At 36.5% G+C, this 1,054-nt stretch overlaps 1 protein-coding gene across 1 annotated transcript in view; it reads left to right on the top strand.

The window, feature by feature from the left end:
• The window catches only part of BRIX1 (biogenesis of ribosomes BRX1), a 20,915-nt gene extending 20,357 nt beyond the window's left edge, over positions 1 to 558 (top strand). The window contains 1 exon segment of the mRNA XM_007957835.1: positions 289 to 558. Coding sequence (XP_007956026.1) covers positions 289 to 558 — 270 coding nt within the window.
• The last annotated feature ends 496 nt before the right edge of the window (positions 559 to 1,054 follow it).

Genomic DNA, 1,054 nt, shown 5'->3' with positions numbered 1-1,054 from the left:
CTGAAACGAAAGTATTAAAAATGGGTTTGAATTTTGCTGCACATGTTGTTGTTGTTGTTGTTATGTGCCGTCGAGTCAGACCTGACTCATAGCGACCCCTCCTTGGGTTTCCAAGGCAGTATCACTGCGGAAGTAGATTGCCCCATCTTCCTTCCGAGGGCCTGCATAAATTACTGCTCTTTTTAATGACACAGGGTAGAGGGAAAGAGGGCTCGTAAGTAAAGGCCCTGGCCTTACATAAAGTGCTTATTTTTATTTCAAAAGTATCTGACATTTTTCTGTTTCTAGCATCGCCGCATCATAAGATCCATCACAGCTGCAAAATACAAAGAGAAACAGCAAGTGAAAGATGTGCAGAAACTGAGAAAGAAAGAACCAAAGACTATTCTTCCACATGATCCCACTGCAGATGTTTTTGTGACACCAGCTGAGGAAAAACCAATAGAAATACAGTGGGAAAAACCAGAGCCAAAAGTTGATTTGAAAGCAAGAAAGAAAAGGATATACAAAAGGCAAAGGAAAATGAAACAGAAGGTGAACAGTGGGAATGCAAAATGAATCCATGGATAACTAATTTGTTTTTCCCTGGTTTTATATTTAATTTGTAAATACTTTCATTATCTAAGACTATCTAATTAGTGTTGCATTTTAAAAGAAAGAAAAATTAAATGCCAAGGATTTTTTTTATGTCTTCAGTGATGTCTATGTGTTTCTAAATAAAACATTGTCAGAACTCATCTATTTCTGTTTTTCTTTTCAAAGCTCATTTGGCATGAACAATCTCGCACATTTAAGTTTTAGGCCTACTCTCTTGGATTAACATTTTTGGTTTAAACATAGCTTCTGAAATTTAGGCAGATTTTTTTGGGGTCATTATTACTTGTATAACAAAGCATTGGCCACTTAGTTTCTGGATCGTCAAGTAGGGTTTGACTGGTAGAAAGGAAAGCATCTGGGTGTGGTTTTATTCAGAGTTACCAGTTAATGAAGCTTGAAACCTCTGACCTTGTTTTCTCTATTCAAAAAAGAGTACCAAAAAACTCTTAAGAGGTGT

This window comes from Orycteropus afer, unplaced genomic scaffold (assembly GCF_000298275.1).
Source record: "Orycteropus afer afer isolate SDZICR_OR568_19922 unplaced genomic scaffold, OryAfe1.0 scaffold00804, whole genome shotgun sequence".
NCBI classification, from domain to species: domain Eukaryota; kingdom Metazoa; phylum Chordata; class Mammalia; order Tubulidentata; family Orycteropodidae; genus Orycteropus; species Orycteropus afer.
This window is presented reverse-complemented; position numbering and strand designations above follow the sequence as displayed.